General features: G+C 35.1%; 1 protein-coding gene across 2 annotated transcripts in view; it reads right to left on the bottom strand.

Moving 5' to 3' along the window:
- The window catches only part of EXOC2 (exocyst complex component 2), a 127,752-nt gene that overhangs the window by 86,486 nt on the left and 28,227 nt on the right, over positions 1 to 13,039 (bottom strand). For both annotated transcript variants that reach the window (XM_053987347.1, XM_053987338.1), the window contains exons 5-6: positions 10,859 to 10,972; positions 6,338 to 6,462 (exon numbers count right to left, since the gene is read on the bottom strand). In XM_053987347.1, coding sequence (XP_053843322.1) covers positions 6,338 to 6,462; positions 10,859 to 10,972 — 239 coding nt within the window. The remainder of the gene's footprint in view (positions 1 to 6,337; positions 6,463 to 10,858; positions 10,973 to 13,039) is intronic.

The raw sequence follows: 13,039 nt of genomic DNA on the forward strand, positions 1-13,039 counted from the left end.
AATATCTTGGAAATGGAAAATGTGGCTTATTGTTCTGCCTATGGATGCACTAAAAATTCCAGGACTGGATTCAGGCCTTTGCCAGAATACTTTTGAATTAAAGAGTACAGAAAATACTATTCTTGCTTTACTTTCTACATCTGTGAAAGGTAAAAGTAGTAAAAATAAAAGCAGCTTTTAAATCTTGCATTTAAAAGACAGTATGGAAATCAAAATGGAATAATGTAGCATGAAATTAAGGTGGTTTTATGGCTTGCAGAATAAGTCTGGATCAAATTTAATCATAGGTAACTTTTTTGCACACTTGCAATTAATTGCAGAAATTGCTGTTTCAAAGTTGCAATTGTAAAATTTATTCCTCTTTTTACATGCTTTACTAATTTTCAAATTCAAACAAAAAAGTTAACTTTTCTGAAAAAAACCAAGTTCATAAAATATGACAGCCACACAGTAACTATAAGCTGTCAAAACTACATCCCTTTGGATAAATTCTGCCAGTAATTAGCTCACATCTCTAAAACAATAAGTGATGAAGAAAAGCAGTCAGCATAAAAGCAGAGCTTGGGCAGAGAATCTTCACTAAGGCCTGTGACAATTGCTGCTGTTTCCCACATTTTCTAATCAAATTTTCCCTTGCTTGAGACAAAAAAAAAAAAAAAAAAAAAAAAAAACAAAAAAAAACCACCCAACTCCCTACACAACACCATGGTAGGACCTGCACCAAAGGAAAGTTTGAGCTTTTTATCAACTGTGATAACTTTTGCTTTTATAAAACTGCATTAAGGTAACAATTGGTCTGCTACAAAAATTGACTGTAAGAACTGCATGAAGAGGGAGAGATTCACCAGAGACAAACTATCTACCGCCACTTAGATACTTTATTGCACCCCTTGGTCAGGTCATCTTTCTCTCAGAATACATTTCTCAGTTTAATGTCCCTCTTGTTATCTAGTGCTGAAAGATCAGAAGTTTTCAACAAGCAAAATTAAATTAAGTTTAATTTAATAAGGCTATTTTTAGAATGCCTAATTTAGCACATCTATTTTTTCATTTTGAATGCTGAGGAGGCCTATAAATGTAAGGAACAATATGAAGCAATGATAGTACTTATCCTTCTCATACAGTTTTTGTCTGTGAGTAGCACAAAGGTGATTCAAGTATTCAGATAGGAAGACCCATTTGGGAAGCTAGACAGTGAGCAGAGAGCACATCAGCTATTGCTTCATGATGAATACATGGAGGAATGATCATAATTCTTAACTTGAAATAATGTAACTTGCACCTGCTATGGGGCACACATATGCAGAGGAACTGCTACTCTGAAGTGACTCATATGCTCTCAGATGTATCTGATACACGCAGCATCTTTTTTTTTATTCTTGCCACCTTGTTTCCATGGCTCTATTCTTTTTTATGCTCTACCAATTATCATCTTTAAAATCACTAGCTGTAACAGCAGACTGTTCTTACCCTGCAAAGATAATATTCTATCACTTGAAGGAGGAGGAGGAAGATAGCATTAATAGACTCACATCACACAGAGAATTAGAAACAGAGCTATTTCAGACATTTCAAGTCACCTGCACAACATTTAGGTAGCAATCATATATTTGAATTTGATTTACTCAAATTCATAGGTTTACCAAAAATCCATACTATTTGAAAAAATATACATGAGAGTAAAGTAAAGCAAAAGTGTGAATTAGATTTGTTACAAAACAGCAATGTGACAACAGCAAAACCCAGTACACCATCCCAATGCCACACTACCAAGCAAAAACAGTCATGCACTACCATTTAACTGGAAAAAAGAAAAACATTTCAAAATTAATCATAAATCTAGTTTGCAAAGAGAACCACTAATGAAAAATTGGGTTGGGTCAATATAATCTCTTTAAATTCAAATATAACAAAACTCCTCAAAAGTTTGAAGTAAAGGGACACATTTATCACAGACTAGCATCAGTTTGTAGCTTCTTAAATTCCCAGTCTCACTCAGAATTGAATATAGCTCAGGTGATATTTTTTGTTTTACTTTCAGAGTAAATGAATTTAACAGACATAATGGCAGCAGCACAGACTTAGTCAGCCTGAATCCAATCCTGGATTACTAACATGCTCATTCTAGAATGAGCCTTAGAGAATGAACTGTAAAAATAGTCTACAGGAAGGGGAAAAAAAAAAACTAAATCCAAATAAAAAAAACAGGCATTGGCCAGATTAGGATCATTTCAGCAGGTAATTTCAGCCATACCATCCTGGCTTACGTATTAAGAAAGGTAGTAGACAAAAGGCCAACTACAGACCAAGGTCCCTATCACACAGGTAATTCCCACAGGCCACATATCTGAACAGGAGCAGGAAAGGGAAAAGAGGAACAGTGCTGTAATAGCCAGCAGTGCTTCTTTTGTACAGACTTCTTGAAAATCACAAAAAATGTGTTTATAGTTGTACTTGCAAAAAAACTGTTGCCATGGCAAACTAGAGAGCCAAACCTAAACCTCAAATTTGCTCATGTTATCTGTGTTTTAAAGACATTACAGCATCTTCTTTACCTGCCAATAGAGATGTCATACTTACATGTTTTTGTATAAGTGAGTGACTAAAGTAGTCATTTCCCTATTTTTTTCCTGTCATTTAAATAAGAAGAAACTGCAGCCTTAGGTTCATTGCAAGAAGCATTCAAAAAAAAATATACTGAAAGAAAATTAATTTGCTAACTTTCCTAATGACTTCTGCGTGGGACCCAATTTGCTCGTGATGGTAAATTACGTTTTAACTACAAACACATAAACAGCCACCCTTTTAGGAATGCTACTTTCTAGGTTGCAATTAGAATTACAGGAAATAAACCAGCTGAACTCCCCGACACTGACAAGTAGGTCAAGTTGAGATAAACCCTGCTCCCCTCAGCTCAGTTTACAGCTCCCTTCAGCAGACGAAACAAACTTCCTGTTGAACATCTCCTCTGCAGAGTTACTGTCAAACTGTCAGCCAAGCTAACAGGCAGAGAGACATAGGGATCTGATAAGGCTATTCTGTTTTCCTAGAAATTAAACCAAACAAGAATGGGATCTGGTCTATTTGAGCTCTTATTTTCTTAGCAAACAGCCTCTAAATCACAAAATACAATAAACATTTTAGGACTATTTTTATGCTTTCCATTGCTTATTTATGAAATATTAATAGTCATTTAAATGTGCAATAGCATCTGATAGTACACTTAAGATCAGACAGAACTTACTGGTCCTAACTAATGAAAAAAACTGCACAATAGTCAGTAATTCAGGGTTTCCTTAATCAAGGTAGCATATTTGAAACAAACATTGTTAAATGTATATGAGTTTTAAAAAGCATGTATAAAAGGTGTAGAGGAGTATGAAGTAACCGGGGAAGCAAATGTTATACCTCCTAATGTGATCCTCTTATGAAAAGTTATCCTGTACTAATGTTGGGAGACTTAAGAGAAATAACTGCCCACAAGTAGCTCCGTTCTATAACTACAATGCAACAGACCTGCAGTTTACGAAGCATAACCACTGGGGTCAGAAGATGTGTTCTAAGATATCTGAAGGGAAACACTGAGAGTCTAAATTTTTGCCCTCAAAAAACCCATATATTTAAAAAATAAATTCGATTTTAGAAATCTTGCCAAAGCAAGAGAGTTAAAAATATCTAAACCAAATTGAACCAACTGAGAAAATTTAAATCATATTGGAAGACAGACAAAATGTATTCATAAGGGTTTTCCCTTAAGTCGCTTTTCATCTGTGACAGTTGTATGCTCAGCATCAAATAATAAAAGTTTGCAGAACAATGGCTATGTCCCTAAGAGTTTGTGCTGAAACAATTGTTCAGCTTTCAAATATAAACTACTACTCACTTCAGCTTTGTTGAAACGTGTACAAATTCTAGTTGCACTTTTCAAAGGAGCAAATAAGACAAAAAAATTCACCCTTAGGTGTGTAAGGGCAGAAAAGTGCCATCACATCATCTTGCACAATCACTGTCTAGCCAGATTATATTTTTAATTTAATGTTCTTCTGTTAAAAAGCTTGAATTTGATAACTGCATAATGAAGAAATAATAGGGGATTTGTTTGCATGTGGGTTTTTGTTTGGTGGTTTGTTGTTGTTGTTGGTTTTTTAAAATCTTCATCTGAGCTGCTTCTTTAGAACAATGCTAATAATGCTTACACTTAATTCTCAGCATCTTTCATTTGAGAGAACTGTAATGATCAAATGTTCTGGAAAAAACTTTGACATCTGGCAGTAGGGCTGGATGATAGCACCAAAGAAGTCCTTTTTTTGTTCTTGCTTCTGGAAGCAACATCCAAGTTAACAGTTGATTGTACCTATCACAAGTTCAAGTCTTAAAAATGTATGCCATTTTTCCAGCTATACTCTCTCAAAAATATCCTGCATAAGGAGGAAGAACAGGCAAATACTGCATTCAAAACTGAAATTCATATGCAATAAGAGTGGGTTTATTGACTGAAAAGAAGCAAAAACTCTTCTGCATATGCACTTAGGATGACATTTCAACAGAGAATGTGTATTAAAATGCTACAGAAGGCAGCTGTGACCTGTACTGTATCCTCATTAAGAATTTGGGTTCAGAATTTAAAAACTAAGTATTATATTGATGCTACCCTTGAACTTCAGTGTTACAGTTTTGAATTTATAAGAGTGAGGCTTTAAGTCTATAATTTTTTTTTACAAGAGCATGAAGGCTATTCTTCGATTATACCACTTTAATTCACTGTATAAGCTGAAACTTGAATTCACTGTATAAGCTGTATTTTGAGTACAAAAGGGAGATCACTGAGGGGAAGAGAAAGCCAAGCCATTTTGGTTAGAGACAAAAAGTGACATCAAGAACCACTTGAGTAATCCCAAGTTTAAGTTCATAATTTAGCTGAAGGACTGCACTGTTAAACCCTGATTTTAGGTAAAAATAACACTGATAAAGATAAAAGATGTAAAACAATATTACAGCTTATAATTCCTTAAAAATTATTTTATTATTATTGAGATTATAGTAGTTAATAAACTAAATGAGGTTGCTTTCCCTATTATTATTTTACTAATATTTCTCACATTACTAGTTGCTTGTTGACCTCCTCATTTATCAGAAAATCAGTCTCCAAAGACAAAATGCTACTAAGAGGTGGAACAAAAGAAAATTACTCAGTTCTGTTCAGCTTTTCTAAAACCTCATAACATTTATGGTTTGCCTTATCTTTCTTCAAATCCTACTAGTATTTGCTGATCCAAAAAATAATCTTACAAGGTAATACTGTTAGCACTACTTTTTATCCATAGTAGCAACTTCTTGAAAACAGAACTTTCAGTCTTTTAGACTATGTGATATTCCATATGCAAAGCAGATTTGGTTGTGAAAAACAAGCCAGATTTCAATATTTATTTGGGATTATGTTTAAGACAATTTAAGAAAAAAACAGGATTTCAGTATTTTCAAGATATAAAAATTACAAGGAAAGCCTATTATTTTTCCTAGTATTTAATAAAAACTCAGCTTAAAAAGGTGAAACAATGCCAAGTAATGGTTCTTCTTAATGTCTTTTCCTACAAGTATCACCACATTCTTCAGATTTTCTGCTAAATCCTTAGTACTTCTGTTATTGAACCTAGTCAGATTTTGGCCAAAGGGGTCAACTACCAGGATGGATAATCAGTATAGTGCTAGATTACAACCTATTGGGGTGGTTTCCTGGGCACTGTTGCTGCTCTAGTGACCAGAGCCTCGCTAGACAGGACTACAGTAGCCTACAATGAGGTTTGACCTATGAGACATCTGATGCTTTAAGAGTGTGTCTGTGTATGCCTATATACCATAAACATATATACATATAAATGGCAACTATGATAACCTCACTAGTGTGCTGCATTCTCCCAGTGGCAAGCAGAACAGAAAGGCTCTGATTTCCTATAGTAACAAGTGTCTGGATATTCATATAAGTATTACTGTCTGACTATGGAATAAAGCATCACAAAATCAAGTTTTTGCTGTTGCTACAGTTTACAAGTAATCTTAACTCCAGTTTAACACTTCTATTTCTTGCATTTGTGGTCTAAGCAATTTGATCAAATTACTTCAATTCCTGTAAGATACAGTTGGTGACATCCTTTGCAAATAAACCATATCAATTTGGTAGCCAGCTCTAGCTTGTGACCAACACAACAGAATTTGGGCTCATTATACAGTTTTAGTACAGACTGTGAAGAGAAACAGTATTTTTAGTATTAAATTCAACTATATATGCACATAAGTATTTTCTTTTATACTGTACTTAGCAAGTGCAAAGCATCTTTACCTGACAGAGCATCTTGTGCTTCAAAAAATGTGCTGAGACCTCCTTTCACATAAGCTAGACTCCCTTCATTTTTCTTATTGGCTTGTTTCTTCAAATTCACAACAGCCGTTTTGAGCTGATCAAAACTGAAAACAAACAAAAAAACCTCAGAGACATTTAAACAATAAGGTCAGCTAATAAATAAACAGAACAAACTACTTGGAAAATAAAGCCACTTACTTTCAGAACAACTAGTAAGGGCGAATTAATTGCTAATGAGTGCGCTTTTCAATAATGAGAGTTTATTTTTAGTCCAAAGATCTCAGTATTTTAGTTTCAACCCTAAACAGAGGGCACCCATCACTTGTGATGGAAGAGATTTCTTGATAATACAAGCTGGTCAAGATGTTTCTTCTAACAGTCTTTAGTATATTAAATAGGTGACAGTAGAATTCACTTCACTTAGTTCACAGTAGATTAACAACTGAGATTTACAAGTCTCTTTAATAATGCCATTTGTTTAACTCTGCTGTTTTACTCACAGTCCTTTCTTACTTTTGCTTCTGAATTCAGCCAATATTTTTATGTTGGTTTGGACATACAGTTCAGAATTTAATACAATACAATACATTAGTGCAAAATAAAGAAAAGCTAAACAGATTCCTGCTTTATGAAGGTATGGTTTTTATATGAATTTGCTGAAATATTTTTGAAAGACACTTCATAGGGCAATACTGATTGCCAACTCATTATTGTTGTTGGTATGGTAGCTTTCTTTTTTATCTGATTTTCCTAATATTTCTTAATTTTTGCCAGTTTACATTTGATTTCACACCATTTTTTTTGCAAGCACCTGCAATTAATTGAGAAGTCTTATGTTGTGAATAAATCTTCATTAATTGTATATAATTTTTTTTGGTTGATGATGATTAATATGACCTCAGTAGTTATATTACTTGATTAACTATAAAAACACCACCACGAACAAGAGCTCAGAGATACAATTATAGCACATGATTATCATCCTTAAAGTCTTTCTTCCTAGCCGCCAGCCAAAGCTATCTCCCTAATACAAAAAAAAAAAAAACCAAAAAAAGCCCAAAAAACCAAAAAAAACCAAAAAACTGCACTACACCTCTCTGAGGAGAGGGATCAAGGAAGTTGAAAAGTAAGACATAAGACAATTCCATCAATATTCTGCCCATTTTAAAAAGAGCTGATACAAAAAGACACATTAAGAGAACAAACCAAATTTTAGCCCAGGCAATGAGAAGGCTATCACCACCTGCTGTGAGACAAAGCACACTGGTGCACTTAAAAGCACTTTTCTTTTTATACTGATGATGTCACAAAATTTTGCTTAATTTTCTGTTTCCATCTGCTGGACAGAAATAACATTACTCATTACCTGGATTGGTCTACTTGGGCATATGTGAAGAACTTACCAGCAGCATTTTCAAAATAACGAAAATTTGTACAGTTCTCTTTTTAAGCACTTTTTCATGTTACCTGATGATCTCACAGCATGTCAAAATAGTTTATTTCTATTTAATAGGATATTGCCAGGATTAAAAGAATTAGTAAAATGACGTTATACTGATTTCTTAAAAAGCACATCCTTCAAGGAAAAAACAGACATAAGCTAACCAAAACGTCAGTGCACCACACATTTACCATTTCCAATAGCTAAGGTTATGTAGAGGACAAGAACTAAACCACTGCTGTTTTTCCAGAAAAACAGCACAAATTATACGGGATGATATTTATACAATTACAGAATATTTTTAAGACTACACATGTTAAATTGGGAAAAAAAAGAAAACCAACAAAAACAGTTTTGCTTCTTCTTTATTTAAAGAGATAGCTATAGTTAGATTCAAAATATAACTGGATTCACCCTACCCTTTAAGCATTTATTCCTGTTGAGTTTTACACTGCTCTTGGACCTTCAACACTAAGATTTGGATATTATAAATGAATATAAATGGAGTTAATATGCAAAAAACTCCAGATTTCATTTAAAAGTACAAATTAACACTTTTTATGCCACTGGATGGAGAAGATCATTACTTGAAACTGTTAACATGCAAAGACACAAATTGATGGAATTTTTTTCAGGAAGAAGGATGAAATACTTAAGCTGATACTAGACAGAGTGTTAAAAATCTTTTTTTTTTCTAAAAGCATCTCACTCATTCAAGTTGTATAGCCACCAATATTTATCCTCTCCCGATGGAGAGGATAAATGTGGCTCCCGATGTGGCTCAGCTCTCACTTCTTATAGCAGTGGTCACAGGTGGGCAAAGCACTTCAACTGCACCTTTAACAATGCCAAGGAGAATAATTATCTCCTTATCTTACCTAACACATTGCTGCTGATACATCCCAGAAGATGATTTTCACTGGACAGTCAACTTTGACAAACACTGCATTCTCTTTTGTAAGACTGCTTTCCATTCCCAGGTGTGTACTCTCCTGCCTGCCTTCCCCATACCCCTTTGAGTCTTGAATTCAACTATTTCACAATTGCTACAGCCACGGTTACCACTGGTTATCGCATCCCCTGCCACGCCTGTAAGAATCAGACGCAGAAGAGTAGCACTCCTGAAGGCCCACACTGCAGCTATGTTAGAAGTCATTCCCAGAACTCCTCACAAGCCTCTTGGGATTGCTGCCCCTCCTGTAAATATGAAGAACATTAAAGTCTTGTACAAGTACCATGGTCTGCTCTCTGGAAACTTCCCCAAGTTGCTTAAGGAAGATTTTGTTCACTTCCTCATGCCACTGCAATGTCACCCATTCCAGACTCCTAAAAAAGATCTCAACCATTCTGCTCCATCACAGGACCCATACATTTATTCCACCTGTTCTTCACATGAAGGGCAAGTCCCTCTCTTCTTTTCTGGGTGTCTTTTTCATGTAGCCTCTTGCTATCCATCCCAAAATACTATGTACATGAGCTATCCCACTTTATTCCAGCAGTATGTTTGTCTAATTCCACACAGAATTCTGTCTCTTACTTGTTTCTCAGACAGCCCATGAGTGTGTTAAGGCACTTAAGGTTAGACACTTCCAGCTAATGTTGTAATTACCTACAGCATTCTTAATGCCATCACTGAACCCACAGGTAGCACTCTGTCCCTTCATTTAACTGCAGGCTATTATCACCATCCCCTGATATTCCAAATTTGAAGTTTTTTACACCAAAGTGCAAACCTGCTGGCAAAGATGCTCCCACTCTGCCACCCCACTTTTTCAAATTAACTCCATTTCTCACTAGCAGTCTTTGTTCAGCTACAGAAGCAAAAAGTGCTGCTGTTGAAACCAGCGGTACGGCCATCTGTGAATCTACAGGATGCATCCCTATTACCTGAAGCTTTCCCCTTCACATAAAAATCAAAGGAAATACCTAGGCTCCCACATTCTTTGCTGTTGTCCCCAGTCTGCAATCACTTGTGATCTGTTCTGCATCTCTCTGGGCAATGTCACTGGTGCCCACATGGATGAGCAACAAAGTGGAAACAGTCCCAGGGCCAAACAGAGAAAATTTTTTATAAAGACCTACATCAAAAGCTGTTTACTCTTTATCACTTTATTATCCCCTAATTTTTTTTAAAAAACTTGTTGATCCTTGGAAGTTATCAGATTCTGACAGACAGAATTACTTTGGAATAAGTCCTCTCAGTTACTTGATTTCAAAAGATGCTGTCACTATATGTGTATTATTATCATGTTCTCTTGCTGACCCTTTAATGTACCATTATTTTGAGAGGAAATTTAAGTATTTCCCAAGCAGAGTAATGGTTATTTCTGGAGCTTCAAAACCAAATATCCTCCCACCCCCAAAACCAAGAAGCAAACTAGTATTTCCCTTTAAAATACCAATCGGAGTATGTAGCTGAAAACAACCAAAGAAGCTCATCTTCTCTATTAAAAATGGCTTCCAGTATTATGTGAACACATAGCAGATAAAAGTTTTGGAATTCAGTTATACATGAAAAAAATGTATTTATATAATACATTCATGTAAGTACGTACTAGGAACTGTATTTCTAAATTAAGATCTTAATTGTCAAGATTTTAAGGGATTTACCTCAATGATCCTACTTGCTTGTCCAACTTCTGCTACTATAGCATTTTCCATAAGTGCTAACTACAACCTAATTGATGCTAGCAATTTCAGTAATCTGTTCAGTGCCCATAACCTGTGTCTCTGTGCATGACTTAACACCTGGAGTTTCCACTCAAGACCGTGCTAACTTCTTGATTCCTAAAATTTGAAGAAAGACAGCTTCCATCTGAAATTGGGGGTAGGGGATAAAAAAAAAATCACCATCATAATTTAGGTCTGGTTAAAAACAAGGTCTTTCTCAGAAGCAGATTAATCAAACTAGTTGATTCAAGTTTCAGGCCAAGCAGAAACACCAGAGACAATTATGACTCTTTGCTGTAAATGCAAGCCACCATTGACACATCTACTGCACTAAGAAATACCATCGGTGACTTGCATCTAAAACAATTACTTATATGACAGCAACAAACCTTGTTGTTGAATGATTCTCAATCAGGTACCAGGCAGCAGAAAAGTTTTCACTTGTGAAATCAGCACTCATCCCAGGAAAGAGCGACTCTAAATCTTTTTGAGGAAATCTGCCCCTGAAAAATGAATATTCATTTCTTCAGTGAAACATAGCTTTGTAAACAGTTTACAATTAAAACATTCACAAAAAACCCCAAACTAACAACAAACACCAAATCATTTCCCTATAAGATGGGAACATTAACTTGTAACTCACCTTGAAATTAAATCTGCTATTACAGACACATGTAACATGACTGGGAGAGACTGAAATCTGTTTTAAGTAAAACTAATTTTATATTTTTTATTTCATTATTACAAATAAAACAGAAATGCTGTTTGTACAAAATGCTTCTATTTAACTTTAAAATGGCAGGATATCAAAAGTTCGGCAGCTTGTAAATGATCTCACAAAATTGTCTATTGATTCCTGAGCAGCAGAAGTCACAGAAACATGAAAGGGTGAATATACACAGAATATACTTCCATTATATACAAACACTGGAAAAAGTTAAAATAATTCTCTTGCAAAACAGAACCCACTGATCTGTCTGTTCACCATACACAAAACAAAGGAAAAGCAGCCTTATCTCAAGTGGCAGCCAGCAGGTTCTGTTCGTTTTTATTCAGTCTTACAAATGCATGAAGAAACCATGTGAGCCAATTCCTTGTGAAAATATATTCGCTACAACAGCATTTTTAAAACTTTAAGTAGTTTCTGAGATACTCATCCAGAAAATGTATTCCATTTACTTTAAGTCTGTGTAATAAAAATATTTAAAGCACTTTTTGATGAAAATACGATAACCTTCATCCCTCAGTCTGGGCACACACTCAACACTTGGCCATATTCATTCCACCATGCACTCAATACATCACCAGGTGCACTCCCTTCTCTCATCTTCACCACCAGCTACATCCCATCTTCAGAGATTAACTGTAGCAAACAAATTCACTTTTGGTCAGCCCTAATTGGGTCGTCAGTCAGTCAGACTAGATGGACTTATGTCCCTTCCAAATGAAATAGTCTCATCTATTAAAAAAATATTCTATTTCATTTATGGATCACAACATCCAACTCAAAAGACAATGAAGTCCCTCTCTGATGCTCACAAGTTAAGTGAGCTTTGCTGTACAAAGTATACCATAACCAAATGAAAATCTGCCATACTTTGCATTTGAGAGCAAACTTGGGTGGGAGTAGCAATCCAGAGTCAGTTATAAGAATCACATTTAACACACAGGGAAAGCCATTTAAATGGACACAAAAGCAGTGATTTGTTAGCTTTAGTTTTTTTCTGTAATCTAAACATGTTTCAAGATAGTTAAAGCTGTTTTTATTACAAAAAGCAAACAGCAGATTAAGTGAAACAAATCTAAAGGCAGGCACATTAAAAAGTACAATTATATAGAGAGGAGTTGTTTCCTGGAAGTTTCTTTTCGTATCCAAATGGCCATTAGCACAAGCAGGTACAAAGGACCTACGTACATAATGACATGGTACAGAAGTCTTTCATCAGTAGCACCTGATTACAGCAGGGGCATGAAACAATACTTTTTAAAAAACATTAAAAAATCAAATGACATGCAAGGAAAAGTGATGACAGATATGAAAAGTAGAGATACAGTGAAAACAGCGTGAGAAACAAATGCAGCAAGAAAAAATGACGGTCCCAACATTTGCCTGTGTTCAATGAAAAAGTGACGATGTTAAAATAAAACTTTAAGACATAAGTAGTGAGATTCAGGATTTTCAATGACCTTAAATTTCATGAATGACAGTAAGCAGAAAATGCTGATGGAAGTAAGAAGAAAGTTTCAATTTATTCTTCGTGTAAAGACAATTTAAGATACTTTATTTTACCCTCAAATTAGTCAGGAGTGCCCAATAGGAACATGAACTGAAGGATACTACTTCATGTGTGATACACAGTACAACTGCACAAAAAAGCATTTATATTAGATCCACACATGGTAACATCTTTGTGGACAGCTGCATTTCTAATGCTAAAAAACAAAACCAAGAAAACAAATTTGAGTTTTTGGGAGAGACTTGGACATTCTGTGCAAGCACTTTTTAAGTGAATGCAATCAATACAGAAGCGGAATTTTGATCATATTTTCAGAATTTCCATGTATGTTCT

The sequence above is a fragment of the Vidua macroura genome, chromosome 1 (genome assembly GCF_024509145.1).
Source record: "Vidua macroura isolate BioBank_ID:100142 chromosome 1, ASM2450914v1, whole genome shotgun sequence".
Taxonomy (NCBI): Eukaryota; Metazoa; Chordata; class Aves; order Passeriformes; family Viduidae; genus Vidua; species Vidua macroura.